At 39.6% G+C, this 23,181-nt stretch overlaps 2 protein-coding genes across 38 annotated transcripts in view; one reads left to right on the top strand and one right to left on the bottom strand.

Annotated features, from left to right (window-relative positions):
• PLBD1 (phospholipase B domain containing 1) overlaps positions 1-17,657 on the top strand; it is a 50,278-nt gene extending 32,621 nt beyond the window's left edge. The window contains exons 7-11 of the mRNA XM_005610952.4: positions 10,020-10,220; positions 10,326-10,466; positions 14,466-14,651; positions 15,319-15,425; positions 17,368-17,657. Of these exons, the coding sequence (XP_005611009.1) occupies positions 10,020-10,220; positions 10,326-10,466; positions 14,466-14,651; positions 15,319-15,425; positions 17,368-17,559 (827 nt within the window). The 3' untranslated portion in view covers positions 17,560-17,657. The remainder of the gene's footprint in view (positions 1-10,019; positions 10,221-10,325; positions 10,467-14,465; positions 14,652-15,318; positions 15,426-17,367) is intronic.
• Positions 17,658-18,365: 708 nt separating this feature from the next.
• Positions 18,366-23,181, bottom strand: part of ATF7IP (activating transcription factor 7 interacting protein) — a 113,732-nt gene continuing 108,916 nt past the window's right edge. For all 37 annotated transcript variants that reach the window (XM_001501672.7, XM_070269952.1, XM_070269947.1 and 34 more), the window contains one exon: positions 18,366-23,009. In XM_001501672.7, the coding sequence (XP_001501722.4) occupies positions 22,590-23,009 (420 nt within the window). In that variant the 3' untranslated portion in view covers positions 18,366-22,589. The remainder of the gene's footprint in view (positions 23,010-23,181) is intronic.

The following is a 23,181-nucleotide window of genomic DNA, read 5'->3' as shown; positions in this document are numbered from 1 at the left end:
ACTGGTATTTTTTTTTCCTTAAATGTTTAATAGAATTCATTGATTAAGCTATCTAGACATGGAATTTTATTTATTGGAAAGTTTTTAATTATGAATTCAATTTCTCTCATTGATATAGGACTATTCAAGTTTTCTAATTCTTCTTGAGTCATTTTTAAAAATTTATGTCTTTCAAGGAATTTGTCTATTTCTTTTGTTATGTTTATTGAAGTAAAGTTATTTATAATATTTTTATTAATCTTTTAGTGTCTGTAGGATCTGTAGTTAAGGCCCTTTAATTATTCACAATAATATGTCTTCTTTTTTCTTGATCAGTCTAGCTAGAGGTATATCAGTTTTACTGATATTTCCCAATAACCAGATTTTGTTGTCATTGATTTGTTTCCTATTATTTGTCTATTTTTCTTCCTCATTGATTTCCATTCCTAATCTTTTATCATTTTCTTTCTTCTATGTATATTTAATCAGCTTTTTTTCTAGCTTTTTAAGGTAGAATCTTAAATAATTGATTTTGATCTTACTTCCTTTCTACTATAAGAAATAAAACTATAAATTTCTCTCTAAGCACTCTTTTCAGTGCATGTGACAATTTTTGCTATATTTTGTTTCCATTTTCATTCAATTTAGAATCTTTTCTAATCTTTCACATGAGTTCTTTAATCTGTGACTTATTCGGAAGTATATTGTTTAGTTTCCAAAAATCTGAAGACTTTCCAGATGTCTTTCTGGTTTTTTTATTTTAATTCTGTTGTGATCAGAGAACATACTCTGCACAATTTCAAATTTTTGTGAAGTTTATTAATACTTGTTTTATGGCCCAGCATGGGGTCGATCTCAGTGAATGATCCATATGCAATAGAACAGAATGTGAATTCTGGTATTCCTGAGTGTAGCCTTCGCTAAATGTCAATTAGGTCAAGTTAGTTGATAGTGTGGTTCACGTCTTCTATATCCTTTTTGATTTTTTGGTCTACTTTTCTACCAATTACTAAGAGAGGAATATTTACACCTCCAACAATAATATCATCATACCCTTTTATGATTATTAAATGTCCCTCTTTGTCTCTAGTAAAACCCTTTGTCTTAAAATCTGTAATGTCTTATATTAATAAATCTACTCCAGTTTTCTTATGCTTACGGTTTGCATCTTGTACTTTTTCTATACATTTACTTACAATCTATTTGTCTTTGTATTTAAGGTATGTCTTTCTAGACAGCAAATAGTTGGGTCTTTTTTTTCTTTGTTAAGCCTGACAATCACTGACTTTTGATGGGAGTATTTGGTGCATTTACATTTAATGTTAATATTTAAATATTTGGATTTGGGTCTGCCATTTTGCTATTTAGTTTCTTTATAATCATCTCTGTTTTATTTCTCTGTTCCTCCTTTCCTGTCTTCTTTTGTACTGAAAATATTTCATTAGTATTTTAACAAAATATTTTATATTTTAGCACCCCGTTGGCTTTCTAGCTATATTTTGTTGCATTGTTTTTCAGTAGTTGCACTAAAAATTGTAACATTTACCTTTAACTCATCAAAATTTACATAAATTAAATATTTCATTATTTCAAGTAAAAAAGGATGGGAATATTGCATTGGTAATAATCCCATTTAGTTCCCTCCATTCTTTGTGGTGGTGTTGTAATATATTATGTATATGTTATAAACCCACCAATGTGGTGTCATAATTTTTATTTAAACATGTATGTCTTTTAAAGAAATTAAAACAAGTAATATATATATACATACTTTTAAATATTAAAAAAATATATATTATATATAATATGTGTAATATGTATGTTATATATATATATAATTTTTCCCCTGTATTCCGATTTTTATCTTTGGTTTTGTAATATGTTAGCTCTGATTTTCTTTGTAATTATTCTATTTGGAGTTTGTTAAGTTTTAAGATCTGTAAATTAATGTTTTTCATCAAATTCAAGAATTTTTCAACAGTTATGGCTTCAAACATTTTTTCCATCCCCTTAGCTCTCCCCTCTCTTTCTGGGACTCCAATTACTTATATGTCAGAATGTTTAGTCTTATCTCATAGGTCTTTAAGATTTTGTTCATTTTTCTTCATCTTCTTCATTTTATTCTCTAGTCCTCAAACTGCATAATTTTCATGGACCTGTTTCAAGTTTACTGATTCTTTCTTCTGCCACCTCAAATTTACTATTGAATCCATCCAGTGAAATTTTCATTTCAATTATTGTACTTTTTGGGTCTAGAATTTCCATTTTGTTCATTCTTTAGTTTCCGTTTCTCTATTAATATTCCCTCAGGTAACTTGTAATACTATGTTTTCCCTTTCTGAACTGTTTGAAGTTGAAGTCGTTGTCTGTTAAATCCAGTATCTAAGCCTATGTAAGGAAAGTTTCTAGTGACTTTTTTTAGGATGGGTCACATTTTCCTGTTTCTTTTCATGCCTAATAGTTTTTGGGTGAAAATTGGACATGAGGATATAGTACATTATAGTGACTCTGGAATTTGTTTTTCTGAGAATTGTTGGTGTTTCGTTACAGTAGGTACTTACTTTGCTGGTACTCAAACTTCAAAATATGTCTCCCTCACAGTGTGCAGCAGCTGATGTCTTTGCTCAGTGTTTTTTGCTTCTAGCTGCTCCTTTTTCAACCTGGCCCCCTGGAGATTTTCCCTGCACCTGTGTAGTTTAGCAGACAGCCAAGGATTTTGGCAGAGAGTAACTCAGATTTGAAAGCTAACTTTCTCTGTGATTGGCTTGTTTCCAAGCTTTCCTCCAAATTTCCATTTGTTCCCCAGCTGTCAATTTTGCCCTTTGACAGCCCCAGCAGTCTGAGCTGTATGTGAGTTGGGGAACACCGTCTGTCAAAGTTGCAGCAAACTCACGTATCTCACCGGGAACAATTCTGTCTTACAAGGGTACATCTCTCACTTCTCTCTGTTTTTGCCCCTGGCTCCCTGCCTCTCTCACCCTCTTGCGTAGTTAGTGGTCCGCCAAGGAACTCGGCGGACTTTATATTCAGATTTTGCATCTTTGCTCTTTTGTAGTTCTCTCTTGCTTCCAAAATTTCCCCCTTAAATTCTCAGCTGTTCCACAGCTCTGAATTCTGACACCTGCCATCTCAAGTCATTATGGCTGCAGTTTTCCCCGACCAGAGCTGGGGGTAGTGGGTAGGGAGCACACTCAAGCGAAGAAGCCACGTATTCATATGCTTAGCTAATGCTACCAGTGTGCAGTTTCTCCCTGCCTTTGGGCATTTTCTAGTAACTTCAAACTAGTTGTTTTAAATAATTTTATATAGGGCTTATCATTTTTATTTGTGGGAGAAATCATTCAGTTTCTTTGTACTGCCATTATTGGTATGAGCATTTTTATTGCCTTTTAATACATTTTGCCCAAATGCTTTCCATGCTAACAAAAGGTGTCACAAGAGCTCCTCCTAGAAGCCTCTGCTCACCGTCAGGCTGAGTAACCCACCCCTGCTTTGAGCTCCCCCGGAAGCCTGTGTGTAATTTCTTCAGAGCCCATATTCCGTATTTATGTCTACATCCCAGGGCCAGCCCAGAGCTTTGCACATTGTAATCATCGACTAAATATTTATGGAAGCAAGGAAGAAAAAAGGGAGGAAAAGAAGGAAGGAAAAAAAGAATGGGAAGAAAAAAGGAAAGGAAGGAGACAGGCAGACAGATATGGATGCCCCACCCTGATGTGAACATGATGGTAACTGCAGGGAGAAAGAGGGGGAAACGAAGTGAAAGGTGGAGATGAGGGCTGCCCAAGAGAGCATTGTTATTCTCACAATCTCATTGTTTTCTAGTCGTACTGCGCTCCCTTTTAGAGCCTTGATTTGAAAACCAGAGTCCAACATGCTCAGGAATTATCATCGAGGCATTTCCGATGCAAACCTGTATGTTCAATACAGAAGTTGGACCTTGAAGCTAATCCTTTGTAGCCACCCTGATGATTAGTGACGTGAATAGGACCTAACTAGTTTTATGGGAATTAGGCAGCACTCAGTTTTAAATAAGTTACTATAAACTTGTTTGTGCCCAACTTGTTTTTGAAACTTAAAAGAACAACTAATATTTGTTCAGTTCCTTCTTATGAGCCTGGCACAGTGACTGATACTAGGCTGAACATCTGTGATGTAGTATGTCATTTAATTTTCATAAAAACCTAACGAGAAGCATATTATATCTGCATTTTTGAAATACAGAAACAGGCTCAGAGAAGTTAGCTAGCATGCTCAAAATCATGCCACTCAGAGGTTGGGGACTGGAGTTCAAACACAATATCTGACTATAAATATCCACTTTTTCTTTTCAGAAATGATTCAGTTTGCATTTAAGTTAAATGGTTAAAACTAAAAAAGCTGTGAACTCAAAGGGCCTCCTGGCATGTCAGGGGGGTGGAGTTTTTGCGTGGGAACAAAAGCTGGAACCTATTCAAAGAGTTTTAATTGTGGGTTCCTGTAATGATGATCCCTATGAGGTTGAGGCTTCAGGCTCAATTAGCAGTAAATGAGGCTTTCTGGAATGAACTTGGTGTGTTTCACAGAGCTTGCATGTGCTACTCTGCATTACATCCCCGCACACATATACACACCCCTTAAACTTAAAATTTACTGTTGTGCTTGCTAAAAATTCAGATTTCAAAGTGCCATCCAAAGAAATTCTTTTCCACTTGATCTGGGCTGGGGTCTTTGTAACAAGCACCCTAGGTGATTCTAACATACTGGGTCCAAGCCAGCCGTTGAGACTCTGGCAGCCCACCTGGTCTGAGTAGCAAAGACTTGCCCAGCCTTTTCCTGTTTGAAGTTCAAATACTTGAAAGTCGGTGCACAAGAAGATAAAAGAATAGTCTCAAAGCCCCAAGAAAATTTAGCAAAGTCTCAATCATCAGCCATATGTTATTACTTTCATGGGTTATAAAATTGCCTATGTATGTTGTAAACATTTTTAAGGTATTGTAGTTACTTTTTTTAATTTCACCTTACCTCTTTTATCCTACTTTGTTCATAAAGCTTAATGAGGTACATACACACAATCTGTGAGTTAATACATGCCAAGCTTGATGTCTTCCCCCTATAAAAGTAGAACCAAGGGAGGAAAAGAAATGAAAGTAGGACTAGGATTCTAAACAGATTTTGTAGCACTTCATTTCTGCTTTCTTAAATACCTTTCCTTTGGTCTTTATCTCCTCTTTGGCAGCATCCCAGGACACTGATGACTTCTCCCAGGTCATATCTGTCTTGACCATCTTTCCCCACCTAGCTCAGGAAGCTTTCCTCCCTTCTATCTTTCCAGGAATCTCACCTTATTTTCCATATTCTTTTTGGTTAACTGGTTATAAGGTGTTTTCCCCAGCTACACCCTGTCTAAACTTGCAGCTCCCCGTGACTCACTCTCTTCTTAATTGCTTCTACTGTATTTGTTCCATTGCGTGTGTTGTGTTGTCACCATTCACTTGACTACATATCTGTTCTCATCATAGTTGTCAGGCATATGGTATCATGGGAAAGGCATTTTGTATTGGGATTTAGTCTTAGATTTATTTCTGACAATGCTGTTTATTTTCTCAATAATACATGATAGTATGGATCCTCCACTGATCGCATTCCTACGGCAGGATTAGGCAGAAACGTCCTCAATAAATCCTTACTTGATTGAAGAATAATCACTGAAAGAAATGCAGGTTGATTGGTACCAGTGAGGGTCTTGGCAGGAAGAGAAGCAAATAAATGCCATTCTGGACGATGGGAAGACTGAATCCATTGTGGAGTAGGCAAAATAAATGATGGTAGGGTTGTGTGTCCTGGGATAACAGGGAACCCACAGGCTTCCTTTTTCAGATTGAAGAAGCAGAAGATTCTCGTGCTGCAGACAGCAATCTTCGAGCAGGGGTCCTGGTGGAGACTCAGAGGGGAGCAGAGGTGGGCGGGAGGAGGGCAGTCTGGGCATGTTCCTCTTGAGAAAGCTCCTGAGGGAATTCTGACACAGTCTGTGGGCTGGGAGCCATTGTTCAGTGCTTGGGATATAGTAGGTGTTTAATAAACATTGATTGACTATCAGACTGGCTCAGAGAAATCAGGTAGCCCAGCACAGGTTGGTACTTTCCACACGTCTGAGAAGTGATATTGTCCCTCCTCAGCAGTGGGAAGAAGCTGGGCAGAAAGGCTGAGTGTGGTGCAAAGTTGTTACTTTGGTTTTTCTTTTATGAAAAAAGGAAAGAAAGGAAAAAGAGTTCCTAACATGTCACATCCATCTGTGTTACAATCAAAAGCAGCAAGACATCTCACAACAAAATATGTTGTATAATTGGATTACTATTATTGTGTGTTAGCTATTGCTGTGTAAAGAAATAACCTCCAAAACTTTGTGGCTAGGAACAACATGTGATTATTATTGCTTTTGAGTCGACACAGGTCAGTGAGGTGGTTCTTTCTGGATATCTCAGCTGGCACATTCATGCATCTCTGGTTGGCCATGGGTTGGGTGGGCAGCCCTGCTGACCTGGGATGAACTCTCTTGCACATTTGGGGGTTGGCTGGCTTGAGGCTGGCCTTGGCTTGGATGACTGGTTCTCCTCCACATGGTCTCTCATCCTAGAGACCAGGCGAGACCGGGCTTGTTTACAAGGCAGTATCAGGATTGCAAGAGAGCGAGCAGAAGTACACAAGTTCTCTTGAGGCCTAGACTCGGACCTGGCGCATTCTGTTAGCTGAAGCAAGTTCCAAAGCTAGCCCAGATTTAAAAGATGGGGAAACAGACAACACCTCTTGGTGGGTGAGACTGCAAAGTCACCTTGCAGAGAATATGGGTAGAGCGAGGGGTGAAGAAATGCAGCACAGCTATTTGTACAATCACGACCCATATTACTGACCCTGAGCTGTACGCTGTTTCTGTCCTTGGTCAACGCTGATTCTACTCTTTTGGAAGGAAGGAGCATGTCTGGTTTTTGGAGCTTTGGAGCAGTTAATGCATGCAATATGCAAATAAATAAGGGTAAACTTTTCCAGGTTGTACTAAGCAATAGGTCTACATGGCATCAGAGGGTAGTGGTCCCTGTTTATTTTTGTGACTCAAGTGTTTTCTTTTAAGTCTTGAAATACAATTTATTAACTGTAAAGGTTCCCTTTTATTTCTTCGTTGAATTCAGCAGGAAGCTTGCTATGAAATGTTCTTTGCAGGCTGACTGTCACACTGGAGTCCTTCACTGTCTCTTGATCTAAAATAGTCTGCTTTCTGAAGCTGCGAAGGACAGATTAGAGCAAGAATATAATTTTACATAGTCAAAGAATATGTGTTTCTCTTATAATGCAATGTTTCAAGACTTTATTCCCTCTCTGGGATTTTTCCTTTTTTTTAAATCTTCATCTCTAAACTAGAATTAACCTCCTTGATTAGGGTTTTTGCAACCCAATGCTTCCTCTGCGTTCCAGAACTCTGAGTGGCCTACATTTTTCCATCTTTAATAAACAGTCTTGCCCTTGAATGAAACACTGCTTCTTACATGTCAGTATTATTCACTCACTCGCTCATATTAAAGAATGCCTGCCCTCTTGTGTCCATAGAGGTTGCTACAATAAGAGTGAATTAGCAAGTTCATCATGCCGGCAGGCAGTACAGCATCCCACCCTGTGGGGATTTTCTACCAGAGAGCTGGCTCAAGGCTGCCAAGTATGGTTGTACAGTTTGAACACTGCAAAACAACCCCAGCCCAAAAGATGAATGAATGGTCATTGAAATCCATCCCACACTTTGCTTGACAAGCCCTGTATCCGATGTCCAGGCTGTATCTTCCCAGAAGGGTTGCCCATTAAAATTTCATTCAAGGATGCTATCCATTCATCAAACCTTGGACCACCTGCAGTGTGCAACGTTCTTTCATTTATACAAACCTCTGTCTAGGTTGATGGCAGACTTGTGGAGGCTCATTATGCATTAGTTGAACACTGCTGTCATCGTGTAACTTTCCTACTCAGAAATTTCCAGAAATTAGAATTGGACTGTCAGAGCTGAATGACATCACTTAGTCCCAGGTTATCAGAGGAAGGGAATAAGAAACAGAGAGGCAAATGAGAATTCCCAAAGTCATTCGTGGCAGTGCAGGGAAGTAAAATGCAGGCCCCCTGACTCCCATTGCATGCTCTGAACTCATAATTATCTTTAGCTTCAGATCATCTCTGTATTTGACCCTACCTTATCAATCCCTACCAGGCCTAGAGTGGATACACAATAGCTTGTTTGTTGAGTGAATGAGTGAATGACTATCCACCTGTATTTTCTAATGTTTCTTTGCTCCTGCCTCACAAAGCTTCCACCCGCCTATGCTGCATCTTTCCTGCTAGTATACCTTTGTTATGTTATCATTCCTACTTTTAATGCTCACTGCTCTCTACCTGGTCAATGCATATACAAGCTGCAAGACTCAGTTCCAGCTCCACTTCCTCCATGAAGCTCTCCTCCTCCAACTTTCATTAACCTAGAAGAGGGAGAGCCATGAAGGCTGAGCCTAGTTGTTCAGACTTCATGGAAAGTCTGGAAAGTGACCAGATCAAGGACCTGCATTCTAGGCCCAAGTGTGCCAGGAGCTGGCTGCATCATCTCGGTTAGATGCCCTCACCTCTCTGAGCCTCATCTTGCTCTTCCCAATCACGAAAGCATAGGACGACATGGGTGTTGTTCAACCCGTGACATGCATAGTGCTGGTGAGATGCTATTAGGTGGTTAGTGCACAAGTATTTTTTGCATGTTAGTAGAATCATATTTGTTTTAATGTGTTTCATGGAGGAAAAGAACCCCAAAACATTAAAGCCACAACTCCTTGGATGTTATTGTATGTGACAAGGCTAAATATTTTAAGTTTGAAGACAGTTAATTCAACAAAAAATAGTAAGCAAATAATAGTACAAGTAGTAATTAGATGCGGCAAAAATAATAAAATGGTATTAAAATGGTGAAAGTTTGCAAAGCACCAGAGGAGCTCATTACTCAGGTCCCTTCTGACTCTCCCTGGGGCCCGTCTGATGGTTCTTTAGCACTGCCAGTCTGTCTATCACTGTTAGTTACCAATGAAATATATCCTCTCATTGTTACAGCTGTGTCTGATAATCCTTGATCTCTGCCACACTCATCGCAGCATAAACACAAAGCAGGCTTTTGAAAAAGACTTGTGGTTAGGGCCAGCCCAGTGGTGTAATGGTTAAGTTCATGCACTCTGCTTTGGTGGCCCAGGGTTTGCAGGTTTAGATCCTGGGCATGGGCCTACACACAGCTCATCAAGCCATGCCATGGTGGCATCCTACATATAAAGTAGAGGAAGATTGGCATAGGCGTTAGCTCAGGGGTAATCTTCCTCAAGCAAAAAGAGGAAGATTGACAACAGATCTTACCTCAGAGCCAATCTTCCTCACCAAAAGTAAAGAAATCAAAACTTAAAAAAATAAAAAAGACTTGTAGCTTCATTGATTTTCAAGTGTTGACTCCAACATTTATAAAAAGCGTAGACCCAGAGTGTCAATATCCTAGTATCAGAATCATGTTCATTATAAATGTAGATTTTTTTTCTATTTATAAAAATGATGTAAACTCATCACGTAAAACTTGGAGAATACAGAAAAGTAGAAAGAGAAGGAAAAAGGCATCCATATTCTTACTGTCCAGCAATGAATTCTGCTAATCTCCCTCCCTAATTAAAAGGTCTGCAAAATCCTAGCAAGTGGGGATCTGTTTCTGTTCATCATTTTGGAAAATGGGAACAGTCCTGATTTAATTTATTTTTGTCATCCCAAATCATAAAATCAAAAAATTTCAATAGAGAATCCAGGGATGGAAGACCTGGCCCCTTCCTAAGCAGCAGCTGAGTAACTGCCACAAAGGTGAGGCAGAGCTGGGAGCAGCTACTATAGGTCAAGGACGATAATAACTGCTATTCTTTGCAAAATGCATTGTGTATGTAAAGCTCTGTGCTAATGATGGTTCAGTATTCTGTGTATTCACATGCCGATTTATATATTTGTCTTTCCTGCAGGGTTTTTGGAGTCTCTGGATGACTTTTACATTCTTAGCAGTGGGTTGATATTGCTGCAGACCACAAACAGTGTGTATAATAAGACCCTGCTGAAGCTTGTGGTACCCCAGTCTCTCCTAGCCTGGCAAAGAGTCCGTGTGGCCAATATGATGGCAAATGGTGGCAGGGAGTGGGCAGAGATCTTTTCAAAATACAACTCTGGTAAGTGGCCCCGCAGAGCAACTTTTAAGCACGTGCATCTGTTTAGATTTCGAGTTAGCCAGTAAAGCCATACTCATGCCCTGCTCACGTTTCCTGCTATTTCAGGCACCTATAACAATCAGTACATGATCTTGGACCTGAAGAAGGTAAACGTGAGGCACAGCCTTGACAAAGGCACTCTGTACATTGTGGAGCAAATTCCTACATATGTAGAATTTTCTGAACAAACTGATGTTCTACGGAAAGGTACTTTCTTCGTGCTGGAAGTCTGGAAGTCTGAGGAGTATGTGTGTGTGTATATGGTGGGGAATGTGTGGTGTGTGAGTGTATGATGGGGACTATATAGTGGGGAAGAAGGAATGGGATTCCCCTTGCTAGTTACACTGGGAAAGAATTACCAGGTTCAGCACAACGTGTAAAACGTGCACCTCAAAGTCTTATGTGACAGTGTCTAGATTGGGACAAAGCCAGGCACTGACCATCTTATGACTTCTCATGGCTCTAATATTGCCTTCTCTCCTGGGTTCCTGAGTAAACCTTTTATAGTTCAATTCAGCAAATATTTCTGGGAGTGCTGCTGTAGCCCAGGGACTGGAAAAGCACAGATACAGGACAAAACCTCTGACCTTTAGGAGCTCACAGTCTAGTAAGACACGTAAAGCAGCCATTGGAACCCAGAAAGTGAAGAGCGGGAATAAGTTCTGGTGTCCCAAGCCCGGTGTGAAACTAAAGAGGGCGCCATTGTCAGTGGGAGGGGTCAGAGAAGGCAGTTCTGGAGGGCGAGGACGTAGCGCAGACATTGGAAGCCCAGGTTTTGGAGTCACCCTGCCTTGATTTGAATCTCTGTTCCTCACAATCTCGGGCAAATTATCCACTCTCTCTAAGCCTCACTTTCTTCATCTGTAAAACTCGACAGTAATGGTACAGGTCCACAGTCACTTATTTATAATTTTGAAATCTCAAAATTCTAAAATCAGAAGTTGTTTGTTTGTTTTGTCCTAGCTCACTTGGTAGCAAAATCTAACCTTATCTGAACTCATTTGGTAGCAAAAACTAACTTGAACTGTCTACTTATGGTCTTTATTTCCTCTCCTCTAGGGAGACTGTTTATACATTAGGCCCCAGAAATATCAATACCTTTGATTATGAATTGCTCCCCACAGAGACTGCAATATTGTATATAATATACAGACTCTATTGCTGTTCTAAAATTTGAAAAACCCTGAATTCTGAAACACATCTGCCCCCCAAGAGTTTTTGGATGTTGGAGTGTGGACCTTTACAATTTCACAGGGTTGTCATGAGAGTTAATTGAGATAATTCTTGAAAGTCTTGAGCACTATTATCTTGCGTCGAACATAGTGCCCGGCACACAGAGTCCTCACTGAGTATTTGTTCAATAAACGAAGCTGAAGATGATGCCTGAGGGGAGGTTTAAAGGCTAAAAAGGGACTCACCAGTCTGACCTGGGGACAACGTCAAATAAGTGGAGGCACGCAGACTGTGGCGTGATTGAGAAACTATTAGCTCAAGACGGCTAGAGAGACTGTGAAGAGGAAGGTGGGTAGTGAGGGAAGAATATTAGCCTTGTGTGTCCTGCTCAGCAGTTTCGCCTTCATACTTTAGAGAATCGGAGGTTTTGAAAAGGGAGACTGGACTGGAGGTGAGAGAGAGGAAGGAAACCGTCGCAGTAGAGCGGCTGATAGATCCGTAGGGACAGAGCCAGCATAGGGTGTGGACCTCAGGGGTCAGGGCCTGGTCCTCGGTTTCCCAGGTCCTCAGATTGATTTTGTAATGACACTCAGAGTGAGCCAGCTCAGCGGGAATGGCTCACGCCAATTAAATGTACCTAAGGTGCGTAACACAGAATTAATTACGGTGGGAAGTTCACTTGCCAAGCAGATCAGATACTACCAGGCAGCGGACCCACCTCCTCCTCTTGTAGGAAAATCTACCTGAGAAATCACATCCTCAGGTGGTTACTTGGTTAGCATGGCAGTTCGAAGCTGAGGACCCAGTTGTCTGTCCTTAAAGCCTGGTCCACACCCCTCCTAAGAGCCTGATAATAATAGCATGTCCCAGGAGGGAGATGCTGGTGAAAGTGGACAGATTATCCAAGGCCTTTTCTTCTTCGGACAGTCGCTGGTTATGGAATGGTGGGTTCAGGTTCTTTGCAATCCCACTCCTAGATCCCATGAAGAAAACTCCTCTGAGACTTAAAGAAGCTGATGCTGATCCATTTGTAGTTTTTTCACCAGAGGGAAGAACAGAGTGTTAAATTCACTGTTTACTGTATTTAGACACTTCTGGGCCTTTTATTTATGATCTCTTGTTTGATCTTCATAGCATACTTCCAAATAAGTAGTATAGTTACCATTTTACCGTAAGGAAAGAAAGGCTCAGAAAGAAACATGTGATTTGCCCAAATAATTGTGATATCATATAGCCATTAAAAAAAAAAGTCCTGCAAACCCCCTGACATTTGGAAGCTGCTGCGGTATGTTGATGGAAGCGCTTGGTGTTTTAGTCAGAAGGAAGGTATGTGACCTCTCTGAACCTCTGTTTCTTCCTTTGTAAGGAGGGATGGTAATACTTATACATCGTCAGGTTGTTGTGAGACTATACAAGATACTCTATTTGAAATGCTTTTGTAAATCATGAAGATTTATGAAAATGTGAATTTGTTTAAAGCAGCCATTTTTTATTATTCATTTGTGCTGTTCACATGAAGATAACAGTTAATATTTATCTAGGGGCCAGCCCCATGGCTGAGTGGTTAAGTTCGCGCGCTGCACTGTTGTGGCCCAGGGTTTCACTGGTTCAAATCCTGGGTGCCGACATGGCACTGCTCATCAGGCCATGCTGAGGTGGTGTCCCACATGCCACAACTAGAAGGACCCACAACTAAAAATATACAACCATGTACCAGGGGGCTTTGGGGAGAAAAAGGAAAAAAATATTTTTTAAATTAAAAAAAAATTTATCTAATGCTTACCAAGAATTAGACCCCATTATAAGCATTCTATCTGTTTGAACTCATTTAATGCTCACAACAATCCTTTTGAAAGATAAGTACTATCATTGTTTACTTTCATAGGTGAAGAAACTGAGGCACGGAGAGGTTAAGTAATTTGCCTAGGGTCACATACTTAATGATGGCAGAACTAGGCTTCAGACCCAGGCCCTCTAACCCCCAAGTCTATGTAACCTAGATATATTGTAGCCATAAATGTGATTTTAGCCTGTAATTCCAGTGTTGTCTTTATCTCAGTTCTGCCTGACGCTGGCTGTGTGTCCCAGAATCAGCAAAGTTGGAAGTCTTGTCATTTGTTCTGTCTCAGTAACCTCACCCCTGAGTAGAGGATCCTATAAAACAGTAAGAGCAAAAGGCAGACAAGGGCCAAGAGAATGAGGGTGGGAAGTCAACCCAAGTGGTGGCGACGTCCCTGTGTTAACTGACTGTCCGAAGGCAACAACCCAGGCCACTGTGGTCTGGGATGTTCTTGACATGTTGATTCTGCTGGAGTTACGTCACATGCTCAGTGACTAATGGGCTCGTGGCCTTGGCACATTATGAAGCTTTGAATGAGGCTGAGCCGTTACGAATGCTTAGAGTCAGAGTGAAAAGCCTGCTGGAGCCTAGAGTCCGTCTCCAATCCTTCCCATTATGGACTCTCGCCTTCCCTCCCCGTGCTGAAAAAAAGAAAAAAAAAAATGAGATTAACTGCCTAAGACCTGGTTATTCAGCTTCAAGTCTAAAATTCAGGTTTTCTGATTCCTGGTACTGTGTTCTTCCGCTCTCCCATGGTTAGCACCTGGCACAGGTCCCTGTTAGGGCCACATTGGGAAGTGGCCATCTTTTGGCATTTCAGTAACCAAGTCCACTTAAATGAACTCCCTGGACCACTTTGTGTTATACTTCATTTTGCTCCATAAATAATAATTTTCTGGCTAATAGATTGCTTTAAGAATTTTGGGTGAAAACTAAAGAATTCTGATGCTCTTCTTCCCCTAAGGGAATAATCTAGAGGTATACCAATTCTGTAGATTTAAAAGGATCGGTTTGACTGCCAGGGTTCACATTCAAAGTTTTATTTTCTGTATAATATCGTTTCGTAATGACACACCTGTGCCAATTTTCATAAGAAATTGTCATTAATAACATTTCTTTCATTCCTTCTTTCTTTTTTCCTCTCTCTCTCCCCCTGTCAATGCCACCCTTCCTTCCCTTCTGTTCCAAATCAGGATATTGGCCCTCCTACAACATTCCTTTCCATGAAAAAATCTACAACTGGAGTGGCTACCCAATGCTGGTTCAGAAGCTGGGTTTGGACTTCTCTTATGATCTGGCTCCACGAGCCAAAATCTTCCGGCGCGACCAAGGGAAAGTGACTGATGTGGAGTCCATGAAATATATCATGCGATACAACAGTACGTAGCACATTTCTCAAGAATCATTCTTCAAAACTCCTTTTCTTCCACATGGATAAAGAATCCATGTAAGTTTATCATCTCTGTACTAGAAGGAATTATAAGAAGTTATTGAACTAAGTATTTAGTATTCAATTAATACTATACATATTTATATTCAACAAATAGAATTTTGTCTTCCCTTATAAAATGACAGGGAAGAAGATTCTACAGATTTTTTTTAATTGAAAACATTCTATGTAAAACACAGAAGAAATAACTCATACAGGGTACTTTTTTTACCCCGCCCCTCAAACACAGGTTTTCTTCCAAGGACAAAAGCAGCCAAAAAAACAAAAATTATTCATCAGTACTTTATTTTTGATGAACAGTATCAAAGTCAAATTTGTATTTATTTTGTTGAAAAAAAAATCAATGCACATTTATCCTCTATCATCTCTCTTCCATCCACTCTTCACTGTGCAAGGTTCTTGGGAGCAGGTTGGGCCTGGAGCAGCTCCTAGTACAGACCAAGAGGACCTCTGATCTGGGAGCAGGCTGGGCGCAGGAGGTCTCTGGGGTATACTCTCTGATTATCTAGGCTTTAACTGGTCCCAGAAGCTTAGCGGGGACAAGGGTTATCTCAGAATAGCCAGTATTCACTCTTCTCCCCGTCACTGTTTCCTAGATTATGAGAAGGATCCTTACAGTAGGGGCGATCCCTGCAACACCATCTGCTGCCGTGAGGACCTGAACTCACAGAACCCGAGTCCTGGAGGCTGCTACGATACGAAGGTAATATGCTACTGGCTTTTGAATTTAATTTCCACCAGCACCTAGGCCTAGTCACAGGCAAAGCTGTAGAGGTTTTTGTGGCATAAAGCACAGCAAAGTCTGTCACCATAAACTCAATTCAGGAGTCAGCTTTTTCAGAGATTCTGGTGGTAGGTCCCACTGCCTAACTTCTAGTCCCTGCTCTGCCACTTACTAGTAAATCACATAATCTTGTAATGCTTCTGTTTCCTCATCTGTGAAATGGAAATAGCAGTACTTGCCTCATTGGGTTGTTATGAAGAATAAACATATAATATCTATAAAAGGTTTAGAACAATACTTAGTGGGTTATTCGTAAATGTACACAATCATCATCATCATCATGATGGTGATAACGTTGAGGTCTTAAGTTTTACCAGACTGGCCCAAAGTCCAAAGAACGTATTATTGAGAGCAGTGTGATTTCACATTAAACAGGAATTGAATTTAACTGAAGGAACAAGTATTGGACCAGATGCCCAAAGCACTAAAGGGTTTTCACCATGTTAGAATTGATAAGTGCTGTAATATGCCCCATAATATAGGTAATATATAGGTTTGCAGTGGTAGGCTGAAGCCAGCTCATATAGACTTGTGAGAACTAATTGCTAAAATCAGTTGACATCATGTTGATTGAAATCAGCAATGGTGGGAGTATTTATAGCATGAAAATCAGCAAACACTACAAACTACGGCCTTCGTTCCTTAGAGAGCTGGTGGTTAAAAATTTACCTGGACACCACTGGGTTTTGGGTGTTCCAGGGTATGAGTTAGTCATTTAGTTGGTGGAAATAATCATTCTAGCACATCCTTTCGCACTTTGGGCTGGGGCATGTGTCTTTTCATTTGCATCTCCAGTCCTAAATTCTGGAATGTTAGAAGTGGAGCTAACTCTTCTATCATCAGCTCTGAAAACTGTAAGAATGCTGAGCCCCTGTGCATTAGTTTTTCCATCAGCCTAATGCCTAAACAGGAGATGCTTTAGGGTAGTCTGAGTTCCTACTCAACCCACTTTTAGCTATGCGATGATGGCAAAGCTTTAGCCTTGATGACTCTCAGTATGTTGTGTTAAGTAGAAAAAAATTTAGAGGATGGATGGAAAGCCTGGCACACATGACGCCCCAGTGAATGTTTTGGCATTTCTTTCTTTTTAATGGTATTTGCAAACATTTGGTAAAGTGTGCGAAAAGTGTTATATCCATTCTAGAACCCACGAAGAAAATTACCGCTGCTGCCTTGCTTGGGAGAACCCAAGCCAAGCTTCCATTTGCCAATTTTACCTTCTTCTGGAGACAAGAGCCTGCCAATTTTTCATCAAAAAAAGTTGAAGGATATTCTTAAAAAATTGCCTTTCTCTTGAGCCATTTGAGTATGGGGGGATTCCCTCTAAGGCTGAGATCTGCTGCTACTCGGTGTCTAGGTGTTTTTGAGAACCGTGGATCCCTTTTTGATATCACTTTTTCATATTGAGCCTTTTCTACTTTAAAACTCTTGTTACTGCCCCGAATAACTTTTATTGAGGAATTAATATATTCCAGGCACTGCTCCAAGCATTTGCTCTCATTAATCCTCATGATAACTCTTCTACGAAGTAAGGTGTTTAGCCTACTTTACAGTTGAGGAAACTGAGTCATATAGGGCTTATTTTGAAGTAAGTTTTGGAACTATAATTCCGAATATGAGTAATCTGACTCCAGATCTCACTTTTGGCTACGTTAGTTTAACACTCTTCTACTAGGCGGTTCACATTCGAATACCAAATAGATACAGAAGACCATATCGTGGAAGCCTGCAAGATTTTGTTTTAAAGGGGGCTAATATTGTGACTTTGGAAAAAGAGCAGGAAAAAAAACAATGAAAAACAGGGATTTAGTCAAGTTTTGTCCACATGGTTTTCTAAAATGCTCCTCTCCTCTCTTTCCAGGTGGCAGATATCTATCTAGCATCAAAGTACACAGCCTATGCCATTAGTGGTCCCACCGTACAAGGTGGTCTCCCTGTTTTTCACTGGAACCGGTTCAACAAAACTCTCCATGAGGGCATGCCAGAGGCCTACAACTTTGATTTTATTACCATGAAACCAATCTTGAAACCTTACGTAAAAGGAAGGAGATGAGGGAATGGAAGGCTGCAAATAAGATACCAAAGGCACTATTTTAGTTACGTTTTTTCATTCAAAATTAGTGTGAATAAAATATATTAAATTCTGTGTCACTTTCATTTTCCACTGTTGATTCTATAGTTTTTAACAAGCATTCACTATGGGGTGGAGCACTGTAGAAGCAGCATTGTATCTGATAAATAACAATACCAGGCTTCAGCACGCAAACATATACAAGAGGGTATGGCAGAAACTGCTTCCCCACTCAACAAAATCCATATTCTCCTTTTATGCCTGGCCACATCTCCCAGATTCCCTCAGGCAGTTGTGCCATGTGACAGAGTTCTTGCCAATGGAATCTGAGATGAGTGCCACTTCCAGGCCTGGCCCAAGAACCTGTACTGCTCCATGCTCCTTCTCCTTCCCCTGACTGAATACACTTAATGACAAAGCCCTGGGCGAGAGGGGCGGGGGCTGCCTTTTCAAAGGAACTTCTACTAGAAATGCAGTTAGTGGTTTTTCTGGGTACTAACAAGCATCGTTGAGTCTTTCTGTCGTGCAGGCCAGGCACACAAGAGAGCAAACCTTAATGTTGGCTCCCTTTAGTTCAAAGCAGCGTAGCCAATCTGGGAGCAACTGCATGACAACTTTTCTCTCAAAGCTGGAGAACTGGATGTGCTGTGAGTGCCGTGGTACTGCCAAGGAGGTAGACCGGCCGTACTGTACAGACTAACGGGTGATTCTTAACAAGCTGAGAGACTTTCAAAAGAAAGAAACACAGGGCTGAGAATAATCCCAAAGAAATCCGAGCACTCAGAATGTTACAAATCCAGTAGTTTTATTTCAAAGTATAAATTTCAGGCTTGCTGGACAAAATCCCACTACAGTTAACACTTATACAGACACCACTCTACTGTACATTTAAAAAAGAAAAAACCCACAAAAACCTTCAAAACCTAATAAAAATAGGGCAAACTGCTATAGCCCAGTTTATATTAGACATTAGGAAGGTCTTACATTGTCTTATTATTTACACTTGCAACTGTCATAAAGAAAAATCAGGATGCAAGTATCCTACAAAGGATTTGTTTTTATATTTAATTTTGAAATGGCTGATAAAATACTAAAGCCAGGATACCCAAAAGGTGTTTGATTGCCCAGTTACCTTATTTACAAACAAAACTTAAAAAAAAAAAAAAAAAAAGACAGCATTTAAATATAAATGATAGGTACTTAGTTGACTCTACAAATTAACATAACCTTATATTTAGCATGATAAAACTATTTGAAGACAAGAAGACAAACCAGGTATTTGTATCTTCCTATTCCTCCCCATTGGCTGGCTCAAGGGGAATAAGTTGTAGGAATTAGACAAGTCTGCCACACTAACAAAACTTGAGAATTCTTCTAATCTTTTCTTTTGTCCCAAAATTTAAAAAGGGGGCAGGGGGCATCATTTGCCCAGTAAAATCGTAAGGAAGGCAAAATCATACAGTGGTTTTATGTAAGAGTTATCTGCAAGAGTTATCTACTCTAATACTGGGACATGGTTTTTCCAGAAATTAGAATAAAACTGGCCAAAGACTGGTCAATGACAAAGTTAAAATAACAAATCACAGGACACTAGTAGCCCAGGAAGGAAAGTTGGGGAGAACACTTGGAAAGTCTCTGCAGTACTCTGCACTGCCAAGATCACAGTGTACAAAGGTGAGAGAGGATACCACAGGCATTATCATGTTAATCTTGTACAGTACTGGAAAATTCATGGAACAAGATAAATGCATATCATGCAATATTAGCACTCACCTTGCTGCATAAATGATAATTCAGAAAATGTAAGCAAAAGAGCAAACAACGAAACCAAAGTTAACACTTATCCAGGACAGTAAGAGAACCACGTGGAGCAGCCTGCCTAAAGACTCCCACAGACAGATGTCCCTAAGGGTCTAAGCTCCCTGCTTTAGGTCACTTTTTTTCAATCAGACTTTTCATCTACTATCTGACAATGTGGGTGAGGAGAGGGGAACACCTCTCTGTGAGGCCAACAGTATCCCAATAAATGTTCACTTTTCAGCAAGAAAGTTCTACTCTTCCCTTCTCTCATAAACTTCTACTGTGTTAAACAGTACACAGTATTCTGCATATTTTAAAAAGTAACTCTAGAGAAATAGAGGGAGATAGTTACCTCATAAAGTTAGCTGTTAGCAACACATTTTGCCTTTGTATGTAATTTATAAATTTACTAGCAAGAACATAATTTTAAAAAGAGGCTTACTCACACTTAAAACAGGGTGAAAATTACTCTGACAAAGTGCAAAGTAGGGAGTAACAAACATCACTGTTACCTTTAAATGCCATATAAACATCCTACATCTCAGGTTGAAATATCAGAAGTTTCCAGGATTTCCAATAAGGCAATACTTACACAAGTATTGTCAGGCTAAAAATGTAGCAAACTTGCATTCCCAAAATGGGATAATCAAGCTCACGTGTAATACTTTGTGAAAAGGTACTGTGAAATACAAAAGGTACCATGAGGTGTGAACTGCTAGAAAAAAGTCTGTAATCAGTAGCTATTTCTAGTTGAGTCCTCCATTCTCTCTCCCCAAAGAAACAAACCAAACAAAAAACCAGCACTCATCAACATTAAAACCTCCCCCAAATAAAAGCCTATAGTTCTAGCCCAGCACCTTTCAGCAAATCCTATATAGCTGTTGCCCAAAAGTCCCATAATTTGAGGGGACCATCTTATAATATACTTTTTCCTCAAATAATTACAATCTCTTTTTGTCCCTTCCTTCCACCATCTGGAATAAAAAGCTTTACTTTACTGTAGTAAATCTATTTTTAGGGTTAATATTTGAGATTTTTTTCCTTAGAAAACACACAATATAGGCTAAAATAATGCAATATTTTCATTCTACTGGGCTTTTTTCACCTGATTATATAATGCCATCAAAGCTTTTGTAAAAAAAAAAAAAAAAAAGATTAGTGAATATTAATAAAAACATCCACTAAGGGAACCTTATCTAGGCTAGGTAAGCAAATTGCTGTCTCGTGACCATAAAACCGGCCAATAAAGAACAATTTTGAACATGGGCTTTCTATTCTGTAGACAGAAATGATCTTCAACATATAACTGACACTGCAACCACTGCAGGTAAAAACATACATACATGCAGATATAGAGAGGTGTTCACACACATCCAGAAGGGTTCTCCCTTTTGAAATTTCCATTGGCATGACATTGGCAACTTCTTTACCATCATCATTAGTCCCAGAATGAGTAACATCTACACAGTTGGTTGGCAAATTTGACTCATGGAAACTTGCTCATTGCGGTCTCATTTTCTGACAGTGAAAGAAAGGTTTGGGAGCATTTACATTTTGGCAATCTACAGGCTTTCTTGAGTATCAGTCAAACTTTACACCTAACGCGACAGCACACTGACCTTTACAACTAGAGTGCTCCCTACTATAAGCCATCAAAGTTGCAAACAAAGCAGCACTAACAGAAGGGATAACTCCCTCCTATAATTCCAGGTAAAATTAATGGCTATTTCATTTTGAGAAGGTAGGAGCACAAATTCAAATGTGGTAAGGAAAGATGACTTGAAAAATTATTTCACAAACTCCATGAAGTCCTTTCAAAATATTGCCAACCACATTCTCATCCCCAAACTTAGCCCAGCTCTCTGGTCCTAAACTGTCTACATTCAAACACCTACCTGACACCAGCAGAGCTGGTACTCATGGTGAAAATCCATGACCCATGCTGAATTTGATTAACTTTGAAGAGGAACAGAGATGCGCAGACGTTATGTCTAATTCTTATATAAAACGACCCCGGAGGATCTATTTTAAATTCTATCCAAAGTTCACACAGGGTAAATCAGACAAAACTTGGCACCATCAAAACAAAGTTAAAAGGTTAAAACAGAAAGAATGATATGAGAAAAAAGAGGAAATGGATTTTCCCTTTGATATTTTGGCTCACCGTATTTTGTGAATTTTATGGTTTACTTCCTTTGAAAGATTACTATGCTTTGGGTGATAAAGTGAAATAGAACCGCTTTCATAATTTCTAACAGTGTGCAACATACATACTAAAATATGTTTGAAGGAAATTTTTCTTACACAATATGAATACGGTCTTCTCTTGGTCCACTTTATACAGAGTTAATTTAAATAGTGACCAAAAATAAAAGCATTTATATTCTTAAAAAAAATAGCAAGTCAAATTTTTGGAGTTAAACGTAGCAATACCATTGATGAAAATATATATAAAAGACTTGGTTTAAAATTTATTTGAGGGGAATGTGCTCTGTTTTTGTGGAGATGAAGGAGAAACAAAGGGCGAAAGGCTGAAAGGGAAGAGTAAACGACCATGCACAAATGGCTGTGTTTGTATCTGCGGTTAATCTGTAAGGCACAAAATAAATGTAAAAGTCAGGTAAGAAAAGGGAGGGGCAGTTGTAGAACTTTTTCACCTAATTAACAACCCAGAAGAGACAAAAGAAAAGATGAACAGATCATTTCCTGTGTTCAAATTAACCTATTTCAAACTATTTACCACTTTTTTTCTTTCTTTCTTTGGGTTTTGTTTAGATTCAGTGTAAATCCTTTACCTGTAAACCTACAGATCCCTCAGAAGAGAACCATGCTAGTTACATACCTCAGATCCTTTGACCTACTTACTTCATAGCGGAAGAGAAGTCAATTTGAGAATGAAAATGGGAGATTCCACTGCAGTAAACATATAAATAGGGAAAAACACACACAAACACCCACACATATTTCCCAGCCTCAAAACTAAAGCAAGGTGCACATTTACATTTCAAAACCTTGAAGCTTGAATTGTCCAAAAGATTCTTGCTTTATGGGCTGAGTTTATTTTACTTCTGATTATAAACAAATGTAGTGTATATACACATCTGTCCAAGAAATCTTGCACAATGTGGATTTTACAATGGATATCATGCACAAGATTAAAACAAGACCGAAAGTGGAAATTCTGAAAGAAGAAGAGATAAAGGCTGCAAGGTTTAACTGCTCTGGGAAGAAGAGATCACATCCGTCGACTGAGGATCACAGAAAGGTCCAAAGCGTCCATAAATGTCCTTGGCTCGCACTGCAAAGTAGTACTTGCTGCCAGACACAAACTGGGTGAGAGTGCATGCCATGGGCAAGGGAAGTGCCTTGACTTCTCCAATCTTTTTCCATTGTGAGGGCACAGTGGCACTGGGTTCCTCATGGTAAGCATAGAGATGGTAGCTGTCCACAGTGGCGCAGCTCCGATCCACCTCCAGGACACTCCATGACAGTACAATGCCATTTTGACTCTGAACTCGTGCTAACTTCAAGTGTGGCTTCTGAGGCAGAGATGTGCTGGCAGCTTCTGGGGGAAGACGCTGTGGTTGTGGGGCTTCCGGTAAGGGTGCTGGGTGCACAGGGCGTGGGGGCTCCTAACAAAAGAAGAGTCACGTCGATTTACAATAATCACAGAAAGGACTGTTCCTGAATGCTAGTACTCAAACACCTTAGAAATCATTTAGAGAGAGAGCATTTTATGTCAAGAATCTGGGAAATACCAAACACTGTATCACATACGGCAAGTTTTATTTGGTGATTTGTAAC

This window comes from Equus caballus, chromosome 6, assembly GCF_041296265.1.
Source record: "Equus caballus isolate H_3958 breed thoroughbred chromosome 6, TB-T2T, whole genome shotgun sequence".
Classification (NCBI taxonomy): Eukaryota; Metazoa; Chordata; class Mammalia; order Perissodactyla; family Equidae; genus Equus; species Equus caballus.
Note: the sequence above shows the minus strand (reverse complement) of the source record. Positions and strands in the feature narration are given on the sequence as shown.